The following is a 15,778-nucleotide window of genomic DNA, read 5'->3' as shown; positions in this document are numbered from 1 at the left end:
CGCATCCTAAACTAACATGTTCCAAACTGATCTCAGATTTTGCTCTAATTAACTGTCTTTCTTCCGATATTTATTTGATAATAAAAAAATAACAGCTAATGTAAGTAATTTTATATACATACATATTTAATCATTGCAACAAGCCTATGTATACTGTTATTCCTCTATCACAAACAGGATTTAAAAGCTTGATATCTTGTTCAAGATCACACAACTATTAAGTGACAGATGCACACCTGCATATCCTGGCATGTCTGACTCCAAAGCCTAGGCTTATCCAGTCTCACAAGGCAAAATTAGAAACCTTGAGTCATCCCAGAAATTCTCCTCACTCTCTATATCCTGCCACGGAGTACTGTCTATCCTACTACTTAACTATTTCTCAAACCAGTCCTCTCCTCTCAATACCTGTGGCTAATGCCTCTGTTCAGCCCCTCAATGTTTTCCCCGTGAACTACTGCAATAACCAACTGATATTTTGCCTGGAACCTCAACCATCTATAGGGTTCTTTCTATAATTTAAATTTCATCATTGCAATTCTACTTAAAATTTTAGAAAGATTTCCAACTGCTAGCCAGGTTAAATCCAAACACCTTAACAACTGGACCCCTATCTTTCTAATGTCATCCCATTATTCTCCAAATGCACACTAAATCGGTCATACTACACAACTTGCCTCTCTCACTCACTCCTTCCTTGGCTCACAAGGGTCCCTTTCTCTACTGATGACTTTTAGCCACCCTTACAAATTTAGTTCAAGTATCACCTCCTCAAGAAAGCCTTTATCTGCTCTAACCCCTGCCCTCAACAAACTAGGCACTCCTTCCTCTGCATGCTCATAGCACCTTTTCCTTACTTCTAATCCCAAACTCATCACAGGTGATTCTAATTATTGTATTTCTTTCCCCATCTTCCAAGCTGAAAGTTCTTGGAGAACAGAGATTTTATTTTAATTTCACATGCCCAGCATAACCTCTGAGTATAACAAGCACTCTACTGTATGTGTACCAAATGGCATCTTTTGGAAAGTAAAAGGATTAACATCAGGCTTACAAGTCACAGCACAGAATGTTTAAGAAAGTCAGGAGTCAGTCTTCCATATTTGCTGAGAGGTAAATCAAACACTCCTGAAAGAGTGCTGGTGATCAGGAAAATCAGCTAAGGACAACAATGTACCTAAAAAAGAAGCAAAGATCAGAAAACTCACAGACTTTAGGGAGAACACAATGAATTAATTCACTTAAAAAGCAATAAATCTAACCTAACTGGTTTCATAGGCCAACAGAAATGTAATCCACCAACGTTCTCTTATACCAATTTTGAAATGTTGTCGAAAGTTATTTAAGCAATACGAATCAAAAACTCAGTGTACTGCCAAGGTAATGAAATTCGATTTCAAAGATAATTCCAAATAATAGATTTTTCCTCCTTGTTCTTGAATAAGAACAATTTTTGGTATCCACATTTCCTCAGCTTGTAACACAGGTGCCTGTCGTCGGTGTGTAGATGAACTCAGAATAAAGGAAAGTTTTGTTCCCTACTTGCATGATGCCACAACATACAATATTATATACATTACTCACAAGACAGGCTGAGTTACGGTTGTCAGGGGTTAAAGTCTCTGCCTGGCAAAGAACAATTTTAAGATCAGCACCCAGAAGGATCTGGGTAATGGGCTACAACAAAGACCAAACCAGACACTAAGGAGTCCACACTTCCTCGGAGACCGCTCTCCACGCACCCGCTTCCCGCCCCTGGAGGTGGGGGAGGGGCGCGCACGGCCGCCGCCGACGCTCGTGCCACGCCCGGGACGAGTTGAGGGGAGAAGGCGCTCAAGCCTAGGAGGATATAAGAATGAACGCCCGTTAGCCACACGACACTACCTTCTTGCTCGCGCGAGGTGGGCAATTACAATCCACTAGCAGACAGGCCAGCGTCCCGCCAGGAGCCCAGGCCCGGCCCTGCGGATCTCCAACTCACCCACAGCGCGCGCGCGGCCCTTAGTCCCGCCCTGCCCGGCGAACGTGGGATTGGCGCTGCCCGCAGCCAATCCCCTGGCAGCGCGTTCGGCCCTGAAAGCTTCCGCAAGCAGCGCTGCGCCGCGCCGTGCTAGAGCTGACCACTGGCATTCGGCCTGAGGAGACGCCGCCGCCGCGGAGCAGGTCCTACTCCGAGCTGGCCGCCGGGAGTTGGGCGGCGGGTGAGTGGGCAAGAACGGCCGTGGCGGTGGGAAGCTGCTGGCGGACCCGGGTCGGTTTGAGGGGAAAGAGTGGACTCCGGCCCTGTCCGCGGCGCCGTGTCTGGCTATGCGGGCCGAGTGGTCCCCAAGGCATGCCCCCCAAATCCTCGTCATCTTGCCCCGGCCTTGACAGGATTGCAACTCCGAGAAGAAAGGGGCAGGTGGGGGCGGGGGGCTTTGTGGCGGTAGCAGCAGTGGCTTTTGCTGAGCTTCCACTCAGGGGGACCGTGACCGTCTGGCGAGCAGGGGACTCCTCAAGGGGGTCCCTGCGGGTCGCTGTTTTCCAGGTACCCGCGAGGGCCGAGCCGAGAGGCTCTTCACTCTCTTTAGTCATTGTTTGCCAGTCCTAAAGTGGCACGGCGGACCCCCTGGAAAGGTTTTCTGAACTCGGGGCGGGTCGGTCTTTGCCTTCCAGCTCAGCTGTAAATTTTCAGCCTCCTTAGAGCATTTTTTTTTCACATGCTGTAGAAAGTGGGGAAAGCATCTTGAATAGTGGCATGTTCTGAGGAACTTATAGCACATAAAAATAATGTTTGCTAGAAATTAACATTGTAAATTGACTGTACTTCAGTTTAAAAAAGTGTTTGATACACGGTGGTTATTTATATTAGAAGACATAGTTACACACTTAAATTTGAGATTTTTGCTTCGTTTTGGTGTAACCAACTTAAAGCATCATAAGCCTATAGATTTTTAGAGGGAGAAGGGAAGGAAAGAAGGAAGAGAGAGAAAGAAAAGAAAGAAAGGTTTGTTTTAGGGAAGTTAACTAGAGTTTAAAATATGCCGAAGGCTCCTTGTTTTAACCTAATTGACCTACTTATATCATAAGATTGAGAAACAAACCTTGTCTCTTGACCGTGTAAAATTTCCACCTCAGCTTCAGTATTCATAAAGGAGTGATTTGAACTCTGACCACTCTTTATGGATGCATTACTTAGATGTCTGGCTACTCAGAACAGACTGGTTGGGTCAGCTTTGCTTTTTTTATGTTAGTTTATTCTATTGGTAAATTGAGCTCCTGAGTTTTCACTTTGCTTTCATAATATAATAAAATGTAGGTTTTCTCTTTCCGTTTGAGTTTTCCTGCCCATTATTTCACTTAGTAAAACCACCATGCTGAAGATAAGGTTTGGGAAAGGGACTTTTAACTGTTTATTTTTCAATAAAAACCATAAAAATAAGTATCGTTTGTCTTACCATAAAGTCAGATGTTAAGAATTATTTACTGCCCTCGTCAGCATCTGCATATAGCATATTTTGGAGGGTCTGTTTGTTCTATTTCAGAACGAGAGAAAAAATAATCCCAGTAACACTAATTTTGTCATGTCAAATTAGGAGTATTTAGGTTTCCAGTTTTATCACTGTTGGTTCATCTCGTTGCCTTCTTACAGAGCAAACATGAATGTTGGAGTTGCTCACAGTGAAGTGAATCCAAATACCCGTGTAATGAACAGCCGGGGTATGTGGCTGACATATGCATTGGGAGTTGGCTTGCTTCATATCGTCTTACTCAGTATTCCCTTCTTCAGTGTTCCTGTTGCTTGGACCTTAACAAATGTTATACATAATCTGGTAAGAATTTCACCTTATACTAAACACTTAAAACCTTAAGGTTTAGTGATTTTCAGGGACTAGGCACGGAAGGAGTGGGGAGTTATTGTTTAAGGGTACAGTTTTACAAGATGAAAAGAGTTCTGGAGATGGATAGTTATGATGGTTGCATAACAGTGTGAATGTACTTAATACCACTGAACTGTACACTTAAAAATGGTGAAGATGGTATAGCTTATGTTGTTTGTATTTAAACAATTTTTTTAAAAGCCTTAAGTTTTATGTCATAAAGAACACATGACTCAGTTTTTTAAAACAGTTTGAGATCTAATTCATATAATACAAAATTCACCCATTTAAAGTGTACAGTTAGGTGATTTTTTTAGTATATATGACAATTTTGAAGAATTCTTATCTGCAATAGGATTGTATTTTTCTATCATTTTATGTTTAAACATTGGACCCTTTTTCTAAGTAAGACATTTTTTTCTCCTATTGGTTTTATAGAATTTGAAAAACAGTAGGTCATTTTAGCATAATTTAGAGGACACTAATTCAGGCTACTATAATATATGGATTAACCACAATGCTTCAGAAGTAATTATGTTTCATGAGTCTAATGAACATCTTTGTTTCAATCCTGTTAAATCTTTCTAAATTGTGTAAATATACTTTCCTAATTCAGTATAGAAATTTTGAGCTTAATCATATCTTATATGATCCAGAAACTTATGGTGTCTTAGCACCATTGACTATTGCTCTTCTGTATTACATGATAGCTCTACAGAGTACCAGAGGTTAGACTGACTCTCCTGACCACATTATGCAGCCCTGGAAATTGCCTGTTTAAAAAAAAAAAACAAAAACAAGAAACCTGATAGTGACTTTTCTTGTCTTTAACAGCCTATTAAAATAGAATAAAAGGGGAGAAATCTAGTTAATTAAGACTTTAATTAAATCCAGATTAACTGTAGATTTGTTTAAAGATATTCCCAAAATGAAGAACTTAGAACTTTAAGACAGAAAAATGCAGGAGAAATAGATTTTTTAAAATTAATATTTATTTTATATCCTTTGGAAAGAATCTGAAGTTGACTGGGGGAGGACAAGGATGATGTGGTAGAAATAAGTGAATGTCCATTTAGTCCATTTCAAATGATAGACTTTGGAAGGAAGTATTTAAAAACACTTTTTAAATTGTGCCTTCTCTGAAATATTTGACACTAATATCTCTTCTAGTGGAATTCTGATTTCCTTTGACTTCGATGGGATTGTTTTTTCCTAGATATATTTCTGATCTTTCCACTTCTGTTTCCTCTTGCACAGACTTCTCTTTTTTCCTCTTAAAATATTACTGTTTCCAAGGTTCTTTTTTTCATCTCTTCTTATGCTATATTTTCTATCTGGGTTACTTCATCTATCCATGATTTCAATTTCTACCTTAAATGATGATGACCATATTAATGGCCAGATCACCTTGCACCTTAAACCAAGCAAGTATAAATTGAACTGATTCCTGATATATCCTTCACCACCTACAATCTGTTCCTGGACTTTGTTCCTAATCTAATGTAAAGGCACCATTGTCTGCCCAGTAGGCCAAGCCACATAGCTGAATGTCAAAGGTGAAGTGATTATGTAATCTGTTGTCCAAACTGAGACTCTTTCGAGAATAAAAGAGAGCTCTAGTAATAACTATTCCAAGAGGTTAGGTGTAAATTGGGACCATCCATGCAAACTAGGATATATGGCACCTCTAGTCTTAGGGTAACTCCTTTTCCTTTATATTCCACATCCATTTAATCAAAGCCCTATTTGTTCTACTGCTGTACCATCTTCAACTCGATCCCCATGGGCATTGCTGTAACTCATGCCCGTTTTCCCCCCTCAGGAGGATTACTCCAGTACATCAAATGGTCTCCTTGATGCTCCCCTACTCTATTCTCCTTCATTCCAGCTTGGCAGAGTAGCATTTTTAAAATGTATGTCTGCTCAAGTCATATTCTTAAGTCTTTCGGTGATTCCCCATTACATTCATAGTAAAATGCCAAGTTCTTTGTGTGGCATACAAGACCAATTGATAATAGTGCAGAGGTAAGAAAGGAATCAAATCTTATCTCAACACATCTCCAAACATAAGCTATGCTCTAACAATAATGAAGATGGTCTTCTCTCACCTTTTTACTTTGACTTAGGCTCTTCTTCCACTATTTTAACACCTCTCTCTTCTTGCTCTGCCTAATTCCTGCTTGTTGGGAAAACTACTCAAGTATCACCTCCTCCAGAAAGCTACAAAATTCCTGTGCTGCATTCTTTTTTCATGTATTTATCATAGTTTTATAATTAGCAGTTTATCTCTTTTATTTTTTAATTTCTGTATCTCTGAAGACCTGTTTAACTGTTTGCTGAATAAATTAGTCTATTCTCACATAATTTTCCCTTCTCCAATGGCACATGTATTAAATGTACTTTGGAAGTCTTCTCTCCCCTTCACATTTTCAAGTTGGTTGACTGAGACTGAGACACAGTATACAGCCATGGACGAGGGATAGGTAATTGAGAACATGTAGGGAAGCAAACTTCTGACATTAGTCCTCTTGACTAAAAACCTAACTAACCAGCCATAAAGGTAGCAATTATAAGATTCTTTTGAAGTTGTCCTACATTAAACCAATAAAAAATGTGAAATACATATGCATGCTTTTAAATTTGGGAAAATAGACCTAATTGTCATCCTGGTTAGAAAAAAAAACTGTATTTACCTTTCTGAACTATACAGTAGAAACTGACGGCAATTGTTTTTATTCAGTGCTACAGTTCACTCTTAAGAGATGTTAATAGTTCACAAAATTCTTAGCCTAGCTTTCAAATTTTGAAAAAGAATTCTCTTCGTTTGAATCAGTAGTATATATCTGTTAAGGGCTAACTATGAGCTACTTATTTTTTTCCTCCTAATTCTTTGGCTATGGGGGGTAAATCATCCATCACAAAGATTTTATAGAAAAACTATTAAAAATAAAAATAATGGAATAGAAGATAAATGGTTATTCATTGAAAAGAATATATAAAACAAACTATTTGAATATTCTTTTTTAATAAATTTTCTTCCAAGACAGACCTATCACATTTATTTATTTATTTATTTATTTATTTAAATGGAGGTACTGGGGGTTGAATCTAGTACCTCATGCATGCTAAGCATGTGCTCTACCACCCACCCACCCTCACCTTAAATATTATATTCTAAACACTGGTGACTGCATGTGGTTTGAAGGAAATGAGAGGATTCTTCTTTCTCTTTGATAATTCAAATACATGTATGGTCTAGAGTAGAGATTCTTAACTTTTTTGGGGTCCCATACTCCTGAGAATTTGAAAGCATACAATTTCTGTTTCATAGTCCCTTTTTAAAGCTCATGTGAAAATCGTTTCTTTATGCTTACAGAATAAACATTCCTTGGCTTAATGTCATCTTGGCTTAATATCTAATACTTGCTTTGTACCAGCCTTTGTTCCTGAGGTATTTAAGCTAATGGGAAAACAAACATTATGTAGACAACTTAAACGATATATTATGCTATAATCAAAGTATTTCAATAAAATTCTATATAAGCACATAGGCAGGAGGTTAATTATTGCTAATGAGGAGGACTTTACTAAGGAGTTATCATTTGAGTTGAACCTTCAAGAATGAAATAGTTGACACCATCAAGGCTTTTGCTTCAGTAACAAGGAACCTTTCCCTCCTCTGCATTTCCTGAGTACTGTAACTGTATCTTTGATATGAATTTCTGCCCTACATTGTAGCTGTTTATGCATATCTTTTTTTTCCCCTTGCAGTCTCTTAGAAGATTGAAGCAAGGTGTTGGGCATATCTTGTTCAGTTTCATATACGCATACAGGTCTTATGTCCTGCATATGTTAGCCACTTATTAAATGTTTGTGGCATTAAATCCAATGGAACATGAATCCATTCCTCTGTTGCTCAGGTGTTATTGCAGCTAAAAAACTTTTAAATTGCCTAGTGGAATAACTGGCAAGTAGGCTAAGCTTTGAAAAGAGGGCTCTATTAATCTAGTAGAATAGTATAAAATTTTAAAACCAAAATTTGTTTTTTTCCATATATTTATTAAAAGTTGAAGTTAAAAAAAATGATATCACGTCATGACTTTAGTGGGTAACATAACACTGTTTCATGGTAATATATAGGCTTTATTCTGTTACCAGTACCTTAGACAGTGATCTTGCAATGAAGCATTACCTATCAATCTAAATGGGTATCTCAAGGAAACCAAAGCTAGTATACATTGTTTTTTTCCTAATTACCCACAAAATTAGATGTTAAAACGTATCACTAGACAGAATGTCTTTTAGTAATTTTTTTTTACTTTGATTATTAAAAACTAACTTTAAAAGAAACACTATTGAGGCACAGTGATGATTTTAAAAGCAAATTGTTTTGACATTATACCTGTTATATCAAGCTATCTCTGTTGCTTTGGAAAAGAACTATTGAGACAAATACAGTTCTAATATTAAATATTTTCAAAACCATTTTCTCTGATACAGAGATTTTGTTTATTATTTGCCAATTTGTGTGTTTTTTTTAATAAGATTTACCAGCATGACACTGTAAACTTTCCTACACATTGGGGAATAGGTAATCCTGTTTTCTAATAGGAAATGTGTTAGAAAATCTACATGCAATGATATAAAGCTACTCTGATGGTACTTTTCATTTATTTTCAATTTAAGAGACTTTATAATGGTTTGACTTTATAATGGTTTTCCAAATATTATTTCCATATAAGACCCTAGAAGTTTTAATTTACTGTCAAGAAACTGGCCCCAGTCTTTCACAATAATGTGAAAGCTTAAAACTTGAGCTGTTAATCAGACACTCTCATAAACAGTCTGAAACTGTCTTAAAACTTACTGACAAATAAAATTTTGTGTTTGATATTGATTATGTATCCCCTTGCTTGCTTTCCAGGGGATGTATGTATTTTTGCATGCAGTAAAAGGAACACCTTTTGAAACTCCTGACCAGGGTAAAGCAAGGCTCCTAACTCATTGGGAACAACTGGACTATGGAGTACAGTTTACATCTTCACGGAAGTTTTTCACAATTTCTCCAATAATTCTGTAAGTGGTGGATATTTTTAGGTATAAGGAGGATTCGATGAGAGGAAGCCATCCTTTTATTGGATTAAATTTGAATTAGAAACTATTTTATTGAAAACCTTTATCAATAAATAGCTACCTCATAAAGAGTATAAAATACAGGCAAAATTTTTAACAAGTTGGTAATAAACCAGTTTTCACTTCAGTCTGATACATTCAGAGACAACATTATATGCTCATTGGTATGCCTAGCCATTCTAGAATGTACAGGTCAGATACATTCTAGTTCATGTTCTTAAGTTTCTTGCAAGAAAACTAAGTATATTATCTTATTCTATATTCCAAATTAATCTTCCCTAAACAAGGGTGATTTCAGATGAATTTCATTGACTTTCTGCCACATTTGGATGTTCAAACTCCTTGGGAGGGACAGTATGGTTTAGAGAAAAGAAAGGTTAGGCTTCTGTTTTAGGACAGACCTGGGTTGTATCCTGTCCCTTGTCACTCAGCCAGTTTGGTTTGCTCATAAATAAAATTCTAGCCAATGGTGCTTAACTCATTCCTGATGCTGTAAGAAATAAGAGATAATATCTATCTGTAAAGCATCTAACCTTATATCTGGTATCTAATTTCCTCCTATTGCCTAATATTCAGGGTCCTCCACAAAATGGTTCCTCATTTTTCCTTTTTTTTTTTGCAATACTTTTTTTTTTTGCAATACTTTTTTTTTTTTTCCAATACTTATTCATTTTACATTGTCTTTTGGGGGGAGTAATTAGGTTTACTGCCTTCTCCTTTCTTAATTTATCTGTCATATTCTTTGAAGATTTAAATTGTACCTCCTCAGTGAGGTCTTTTCCTTAGCACCCAATGTTCAGTGATAATGCTCTGCTTTGAACTTCCATAGTAGTTATATATCCCTTATTTAGGCCTCTTTGTATTGTTTCTTTATTATTATAAATGTTTATTTCTGCAAAGAATTTACAAGTGCATGGATTGTTTTGAATTCCACACTAAGTTGCTTGCATATAATAGATGTTTCACATATATCCTAATCACTCTGTACCACAAAGATTATACATAATAAAATATCCATTATAGAATCAGTGCAGTCTGCAGTAGCTAGAAAGACTTTTTGGACTCATTAGAGTCCCTTAAACTGGGACTTAAGGTAGAGTGTGTTTTAGATACATGTTTAAGTAAGGGAAGGCATTTTCAAATGAAAAGAATAAAGTAATCATAGAATGGTAGGTTTCTTTTTCCTTATATTTATAGCACTTGGAGGAAATTTAAAAATTTTTTAAATTGTTTTAGCCCCACATAAAAAAATTTTTTTAATAGACTTTATTCTTTTAGAGTAGTTTCAGGTTCACAGCAGAATTGAGCAGAAAATACGGAGTTCGCACACAGCCCTCCCCACCCACACATACATACTCCCCTACCCTCACCTTCCCTCATGAGTGTGGCATATTTGGTACAAATGATGAACCAACATGTAGCCCCACATAAAATTAACGTCAAAAGAAAAATTATTTGTATGGCCTAACAAAGATTAATGCAGTAACAAGAATAATGTTTATTCAGATAGCCCTAGTTGGTATTTTAGCTCCACTTCTCTCTAGCTATATGACTTTTGGCCATTTTCTTGAAAGCCTCAGTTTCCCCATCTATAAAATGTTGAGGGTTGCATTATATTACAGTTGACTCTTGAACAGTACTGGGGTATGGGCACTGGCCCTTTGTGCAGTCAAAAATTCAAGTATAACTTATAGTCAGTCTACTGTATCCCCAGTTCCACATCTTCAGATTCAACCAATTGCAGATTGTTTAGTACGTGGTCTTTACTATTGAAAAATATCCACCTGTAAGTGGACCCTTGCAGTTCAAACCCACATTGTTCAAGGGTCAACTGTACATGTAAAAAGCCTTACATGTGCTGAATTTTCAATAAAAGCTATCACAAAAAGTCAACTATGATGTACCTGTGTACAACACTCATATTTCTAAAAGTATATTTTTGATCCACAGGTATGATTTCAAATATTCTGTAATTAAATTCCTTACATAACCGAAGAAGCAGCATTAATAAAGCCATTCATATAGCATTGATATTCCCAGAGTGCATTTACATTTTCTTATTTGATCATCATTTGTCAGGTAGGTAGGATAAGTAATATCCCTGATTTTTAGTTGAAGAAGCATTAAAATGCGTTATCTTGCTCCAGATCTTGTAGCTAGTTGGAGTGAAGAGCCCAGATTAAAACCTTAATTTCTAGCTTCAGGTCTCTTTCCAGTATACCCTTTGACAAAATATGCTATCACACTGATTCCCATTTGGGTTTTTATATCCCCTTGGAGGGTTGTATAGGTTTTTGTAAGAGTCAAGTAGTTTTATGTAATCTATGCACACAATTAGTTTTCATTAAGAGACATAAAGGAGACATATGCTATGATATGGTAAGGAGAAGCCATTCCAAGAAGATTATTTCTGACATACCAGATTACAGATTAAACCCATAATGATGATGGGAAATCAAACGAGCTTAGTAAATGCAAATGGTTTACTATTTTGTTCGGTGAAGGAAATATGAAAACAGTCTTCAAGTATACAAAAGCAGGAAGAAAGGGTTTAAAGATTGAGGAACCTGGTTTATTCTCAAGGAAGAATTTTCTGACTATAGTTTGTGAAGTAGGTGGAAGATTATAGAATTTCTCAATTCAGATGGTTCTGAAAATGATGTGTACAGCTCTCTGTGATATTTTTAGTTGTACTTGGAAAATAGCTGTTCTCTAACCATCTTAACACAAGATATCACCACTTTAGAGGAAAGTCTATTAAAATACTTTACTGTTTACTCTAAAAGTGCTAATTAGACAAACACCCATATGCAAACTAACTTCTTAGTTATCATGAAGTAAGGTATGATGTTTTATTCTTTACATCTTATCTGTATAAGGATACTCTTTTAATGTATCCTACACTAGTGTATTTTACACACTGATGATGTGTCCACATTCTGATATATGCTTGGGTCAAACTAGACATTCTGACTCGATGATTTATGGTCGTAAAGGTGGCTTAGGCCTCCTAAAACAAATTTTCATATTTTGGATGTCTTTGAATATACGTACATATGTTCAGTCGTGGTAAAACAGCTGGAATTTTACAAGAGTGTCTTTCAAGTTTCCAGTTATACTTGTTATAGACCTGTTCAACTACAGTATGGAAATGAGAACATCAAAAGAGCAGTCAAGTATTTGTTTACCTATACCTGAAATTTCAGTTCAGCATATGAACCTAGCTTGAAAGCGTTCTGCTTTAAAGGATGCTAAATAGCAACTGTAATCCATTAAATGCATCTTAATATGACTGCAGAAATGCAAAATGTAGTTATGCCTCTATTAAATAGATTTTCAAATCCCAAATAAAATTAATGTAGGCCCCCAAACTAAAATGTTTCCTCTTGTTTTAATGCTCAAAAATGATTCTGCTTTTAGGTATTTATGTTTCAATGACCTTTTTTCTGCCTTTAAATATTTAAAAAGCTCTAAGTAATTTCATTTTTAGATGTTATATATATTCTGAACTTTTATTTCTACAGGTATTTTCTGGCAAGTTTCTATACAAAGTATGATCCAACTCACTTCATCCTAAACACAGCTTCTCTCCTGAGTGTGCTAATTCCCAAAATGCCACAGCTACATGGTGTTCGGATCTTTGGAATTAATAAGTATTGAAATGTTTTGAAACTGAACAAGAATTTTTACATGTACTGAGTTTTCTGTAAGGAAGGAGTGGTTAGTAAGCTGCACTGTTTCTGTGATAGCGTAAAATGAAGGGTATTTACATTGGAGGACCAACTGCTGGTTCTTCGTATGCAATTCTGAAGTGCAGATTTTTACTAGAAGATGCCTCTGTTTAATGCATCTGGTATCTTTCTAAAGGGAGGTTTTATAGGCAGGCTGGGCAGGCCCAGCTTACAAGTTAAATGGCTATAGAGTGAAGGTGTAGTAGAAAAATCCAAGGAAATAAGAGATTTATAAGAAACTAAGTCCAGCTTAGCTTACAGTGAATGGGCATTATGTTAGGAGAAGAAAATTTCCAATCATTCAGTTACGGTCAGTTTAAGCAGACTTACATGTAAACTGGAATCATCTCTTTAAAGTTTATTATAGATTGTTTTTATTATCATACATATTCTTTTGTATTATATAAGAGGATATATACACTCTTGTTTTATACAAACCAATTCCTACCTTATAAGTGTACTTTTTTGGTTTGTGAGCTCAACATTGTTGATGAGTTCATTTTTACATTTATTAAGTTACTGTGTTCATGAAGGTCCACCTTCATGACTGATGATAGAAGGTAGTCAGGCATCTTAGAAGCAGCCTTTCAGTAAGCCTTCTAATTTTGGAACAAAGTGGGTTTTGCTACCTTTCAAGGCCCAAAGCTGCTAAACCAATTAAGAAAATAATTTATTTCTCATAGTTAAAATATATGGTCATTTAAGGGTCTCTACTTATTTGGTTGAGCAATCCAATTGTTGAAGTCTGCCATTCTTCAGAAAAGGAAATATAAAATGGACAACTCCATAGCCAACCTGTGGTCTGGCAGAAACTGCTTCTCTAGTAATAACATCAAAGTAAATAATGAGTCTTTTTCAGCAGATCTACAGTAAAAGATAACATCATCTTTCTTGGTCCTCCTGCTCTCAGTCCCCATATTTTGCCCATTAATATTTTTCCTGTCAGTATATGAGTCTTAATGTAGATAACCCAAAACAGTAACTCTTTCCAAAGCAGCACCTATATTGAATTGTGACTTAGAGAAGCCTCCTATAGTTGCTGACGTTAATTGCAAGAAGTAATTATATACTACTTTGAGAAGTAAACATGTCAAAAAAAAAAGTTCTGATAAGGGATGAAACTGAAAAACTCCAGTAACATTTGTAAGCAAAATTGAGTGAAAAAAAATTGTAAAACCAATTTAAAAAATTAGTTTGTTTCAAGCTGACTTTTCAAGGTAATGATCATTGTTTTGTATTTCAAAAGTACTGAGTTTAGAAATCAGTTGTATGATAATGCCTTTGTATGTTTGTCTTTTCTCATGTATTTTTAAATAACCAGTAATCTATGCTTTAATAAAATTTTTCTTTGGTGTAAGATTATTGCAGAAGCTGTCCAAATTCAGTCATTAAAGTTACTCTTAAATTTCTCAAGTTTTTTTTTTAAGCAACTGAATTTATAAAATTAAGATGGCTAAAAAATCCTTTGTTTTTCTTCATTTTAAAGTTTGTCTCAAAAGGCTTAACATTTTTGGTACAAACTTCAGAGATAGAAATCTGCCTCTAATACAGGCCTTCATCTGTTTTTGCCCTTCAATGTTTTAAAAATATTTATTTAATAGATATTTGAGGGCCCACTCTGTTGTAGGAATTGTTTTAGGTATTGTGGATATAGTTTGTAAGCAAGACAAAGTCCTTTGCCTTATGTGTGTACATTCAAGTTGAATAACAGATAATAAATGAGTAAATAAGTGCGTATTATTTCATGTAGTGATAAATGCCATGGGGGGAAAAAATTAAGCAGGTGAAAGCAGGGCAGCCTGCCTCAGAAAAGTCTTCCCCAAAGATCCTAACTAAGGTGACTTTTGGACACAGACCTTCCTGATGTAAAGGAGCAAGCAGTACAAAGATCTGAGGAAAAAGACTTTCCAATACAGGTGATGACAAATATTAAGGCTCTGGGACAGGGATGAGGTTGGTGTGTTTAAAGAAAAGCAAAACTACTGAGCCTGGAAAGGAGTAATAAGCAATGAGGATGAGAATGGTAGCAAAGGTCAGAGAAGTTGTTAAGGGGTCAGATCATATAGGACTTTATAGACCAGAGTAATGAGCAAATTTTATTCTAAGCTTGGCAAAGCCATTGGAGACTTTTGCACAGGAGATTAAAGGGATCTGAGTTATTTTTTGTTTTGTGAAGGTTACTAGCTAATGTTGAAAATAAACTATAAGGGAATAGGAGGCAGGAAGAACAGTTGGGAAGCTACTACAGGCAAGAGGTAGCTCAGATTAGGGAATTAGTTGATGAAGTGGTGAGAAGTGGTCAGATATGGGATATACTTAGCAAGTACAGCTCACAAGACACTGATACAATTGAAAGTGGGTTGGGGGAAGGGAACAAAAATGACTCATAGTTTTTTGGCCTTAACACCTAGGCGAATGGTTGACCAGTCAATATGGAAACTATTCCCAATTTCACAAATTTGTACCGTTTAATATAAAATAAATAAAAACATTTAAAAAAACAAAATTTATAATGGCTGTTATTTGGAACAAAATCAATTGCTATGCTATAATTACTCTGAATTTCAAGTCAGGACACAATTTCTAAATAGGCGTGAGCTCAGAAATGACACTAATTTTAACATTCATTGGTGAATCTTTCCTACAGGAATTATTATTGTGGAGGTCCAATGGTTGTTTTCTATTTCCTTCATTTCTTCTACATTTATTTATTGGAATTCTTCCATAAGGAAGATTTTTCCTTTCTCTCATTTATCTATTCAATCATTTATATTATGGACTCATGGATATTTTATTCTTTGGTTTATATTCCATTACTGTCGTTAATACTTTGTTGCTAAATTTGTCCTCCCAATGGAACTTCCCAGGTTGGCCCCTGTATACTTTTGACCTGCCCCATCCTTTTCTTTTTCAAAGCATAGAACTGTATTTTTTAGGTTTATGGCACTATATTATTGTCTATTAAACTAAAAAGATCCTGAGGGGCATAACTATCTCCTTAACTAATATCTGTGTGAATTAGCATTATGGAACTATATGATGCTAAGAGTTGGA

The 15,778-nt window shown here is 36.0% G+C and overlaps 2 protein-coding genes across 6 annotated transcripts in view; one reads left to right on the top strand and one right to left on the bottom strand.

Annotated features, from left to right (window-relative positions):
• Positions 1-1,999, bottom strand: part of PMS1 (PMS1 homolog 1, mismatch repair system component) — an 88,878-nt gene extending 86,879 nt beyond the window's left edge. For 3 of the 5 annotated variants that reach the window (XM_031451786.2, XM_010991922.3, XM_064484981.1), the window contains exons 1-2: positions 1,885-1,999; positions 1,055-1,177 (exon numbers count right to left, since the gene is read on the bottom strand). The gene's annotated coding sequence lies outside the window, so the exon portion shown is untranslated. The remainder of the gene's footprint in view (positions 1-1,054; positions 1,178-1,884) is intronic. The other 2 variants (XM_031451788.2, XM_010991933.3) reach the window with 1 other exon arrangement.
• Positions 2,000-2,046: 47 nt separating this feature from the next.
• Positions 2,047-14,464, top strand: ORMDL1 (ORMDL sphingolipid biosynthesis regulator 1). The gene is made up of 4 exons (XM_031451797.2): positions 2,047-2,201; positions 3,632-3,812; positions 8,785-8,936; positions 12,518-14,464. Exons 2-4 carry the CDS (start codon positions 3,639-3,641, stop codon positions 12,651-12,653), a joined length of 462 nt encoding a protein of 153 aa, XP_031307657.1. The 5' UTR covers positions 2,047-2,201; positions 3,632-3,638; the 3' UTR covers positions 12,654-14,464.
• Positions 14,465-15,778: the final 1,314 nt, after the last annotated feature.

The sequence above is a fragment of the Camelus dromedarius genome, chromosome 4 (assembly GCF_036321535.1).
Source record: "Camelus dromedarius isolate mCamDro1 chromosome 4, mCamDro1.pat, whole genome shotgun sequence".
NCBI classification, from domain to species: domain Eukaryota; kingdom Metazoa; phylum Chordata; class Mammalia; order Artiodactyla; family Camelidae; genus Camelus; species Camelus dromedarius.
Note: the sequence above shows the minus strand (reverse complement) of the source record. Positions and strands in the feature narration are given on the sequence as shown.

Coding starts and splice junctions, on each gene's coding strand:
- ORMDL1 (XM_031451797.2), top strand. CDS start 3,639: ATGAATGTTGGAGTTGCTCACAGTGAAGTGAATCCAAATACCCGTGTA. Junction 3,813..8,784: donor CAAATGTTATACATAATCTG/GTAAGAATTTCA, acceptor CTTGCTTTCCAG/GGGATGTATGTATTTTTGCA. Junction 8,937..12,517: donor ACAATTTCTCCAATAATTCT/GTAAGTGGTGGA, acceptor TTATTTCTACAG/GTATTTTCTGGCAAGTTTCT.